Below are 2,432 nucleotides of genomic sequence, written 5' to 3'. Positions count from 1 at the left end.
CTTCTTTCTTACCTTTTGTCCTATCTGGATCTGGTCCTCTCTTAACCTTGTGTCTGTGGTCCTGGTTCTTAGGCGTTTTGAGCTTATAAACTGAACAAATAGATTTCACACTTTCGTCTGGATTGTCATTTTGATTGAGCATAAATTTCTATTGTCTCGTCTCCAATGGACATAGTAAGATGACCCGCTCTGATGTGGATGACGACATCTGCTGTGTTGAGGAAGGGACGCCCTAGAATGATAGGCATGCTTGAATCTGCATCCATGTCAAGAACCACAAAATCGACAGGTATGTAATAATCACCCACCTTAAGTGGCATATCCTCCAGTATATATGCAGGCCGTTTGGTCGACCTATCTGCCAACAGTAATATCATTTGTGTGGGTTTGAGTTCACCCACACCTAGTCTCTTGAAGATCGACAATGGCATTAGGCTTACGCTTGCTCCTAGATCACATAACGCCTGTTCAATATAGAGATTGCCCAGTTTGCAAAGAATGGAGAAACTACCTGGGTCTGCCATCTTACGGGGCAAATCGTGCTGAGAAACGACATTGCACTCTTTGGTTAATGTTACTGTCTCCTTCTCCACTGTCTTCTTCCTAGCTAGAATATCCTTGAGAAATTTGGCATAGGAGAGCATTTGAGTGATTACCTCATGAAAAGGTATTGTGACCTCCAATTTCTTTATCATGTTCGTGAAGCGCTTAAACTGGCTGGCCTCTTTTTGTTGCACAAGTCGTGAAGGGAATGGAACTGGAGGAGATCTGGGAGGTGGAGGTACATACTTTGGTTCTTCCTCACATGTTATCTTAACTGGAATATCTGCAGACTGAATGTTAGAGCTGATAGCAGATCTAGAATAAAAAGACTCACCTTTTTCAAGAGTAGGGGGGACGACATCATCAAGTTGCTTCCCGCTTCTCAAGAACACTGCATTGCAGTGCTCTCTAGGATTTGTCTCGGGTTTCCCGAGAAGTGATCCTTGAGATCGCGAAGATATAGAGGTTGCGAGTTGAGCTATCTGGTTATCGACAAGCTTCAAGTGGGCGTCAGTCTCTTGTTGATGTTCACGCATCTCGGTGTGAATAGCTTCTTGACCCTGCAAAAGCTGTGCGACAATAGATTTAAGATCGAGGTCAAAATCTACCTGTTGTGAAGGCTGATAACACGCAATATATCATGGATTTTTATATGATTCGTCCGACATATTTACCTGATTTTATGATATCTCAGACGTTTAAGTGCGTGTTTAGCTTCGGTTTCGCTTTGGTTTAATCTTCAGGTACTACGCATTATGAGCGGAAAAATGAGCGAAAACCAACCGAATCCGGAATCAGAAGCAAAAACCGATCGTTTCAGAGCATTCTGAAACGATCGTTTCGCCTCTCGGAGAAGAACAGAAGATTTACTCAGAAGGAGAAACTGATCGGTTCATTGTGAGAGAACCGATCGGTTCGATCAACAGAAATTGAAGAATTGCTCAGAAATATGAACCGATCGGTTCACCATAATAAGAAACGATCGGTTCTCAGGCGAAAGTTTTTTGGAAACATTCCGATTTCGGCCAAAACAGAAAGAAATAAAAGGGAGAAATCTTCTGGGTTTGAGGGGATTCCGAATTTTGAGCAAAACAATCACCCAAGAGTAGAGAAAAGAGGGAGATTATCAGGAAGCAAGAGATTGGAGTAGAAGACGGAGATCACGAAGCCGAGAAATCGACTAAGAGTTTCTTCCTTATTCTATTTTACAATGTCTTGTTGTATTGATATGAACCCTGTCGTTTCGATGCGTAGCGAGTAGTCCCCTTGCTGCGGGTTAGGGATTTGCTATGTAGGGATCTATTGTTTTTTAATTCTAGACTGTGAATTTATTTATTCTATTCGGTTTATTGAGTTGAGATTAATGCTTTTGATCCTGTTGGCCACATGATTTAATGAACTTAGGGTTTTAATTCGCATAGACATATGGGATTCTAACCTGAAAATAACTCAATAAATAGAACAGGTATTGCATCGAGAGATGGATATTTGCCTAGGGATTATGATGGCATTCGTTCATGGATCCGGGATTTAGACTATTGAATCGAGAGATTAGTAGGATAAAACCTGGATAGTGAAGTTAGACTCGAGAGAGTTAATTTCTATTATAGAGCTTGAATTCCCTGAATTGGATTTATGAATTACAGAGATCTGCATCTTTAGAGAAGATCCTTGCATGTAAAGCAATCCCGAAGCCTGCAGTGTTTGCCTTTCATAGTTACAACCGTTTTAGTTAATTGTTTTGTTCTCGACATTCCATTCCTCACATTCCTATTATTTTTCTTGGATTTAGATTTGGATTTGGGTTTAACTCCTTTGCTCAGTTTTGTCCCTGTGCTACTACACACGATCCGTACACTTGCGGTTAATTGTTGAGTCTAGGATATTAT

General features: G+C 41.0%; 1 protein-coding gene across 1 annotated transcript; it reads right to left on the bottom strand.

The window, feature by feature from the left end:
• Window positions 1–125: 125 nt before the first annotated feature.
• Window positions 126–1,079, bottom strand: LOC104822860. Its single transcript, XM_010554222.1, has one exon. It carries the CDS (start codon window positions 1,077–1,079, stop codon window positions 126–128), a length of 954 nt encoding a protein of 317 aa, XP_010552524.1.
• Window positions 1,080–2,432: the final 1,353 nt, after the last annotated feature.

The sequence above is a fragment of the Tarenaya hassleriana genome, unplaced genomic scaffold (assembly GCF_000463585.1).
Source record: "Tarenaya hassleriana unplaced genomic scaffold, ASM46358v1 Cleome38, whole genome shotgun sequence".
In the NCBI taxonomy this organism is placed as follows: domain Eukaryota; kingdom Viridiplantae; phylum Streptophyta; class Magnoliopsida; order Brassicales; family Cleomaceae; genus Tarenaya; species Tarenaya hassleriana.
The sequence above is the reverse complement of the archived record's forward strand: the minus strand, read 5'-3'. Positions and strand labels throughout refer to the sequence as shown.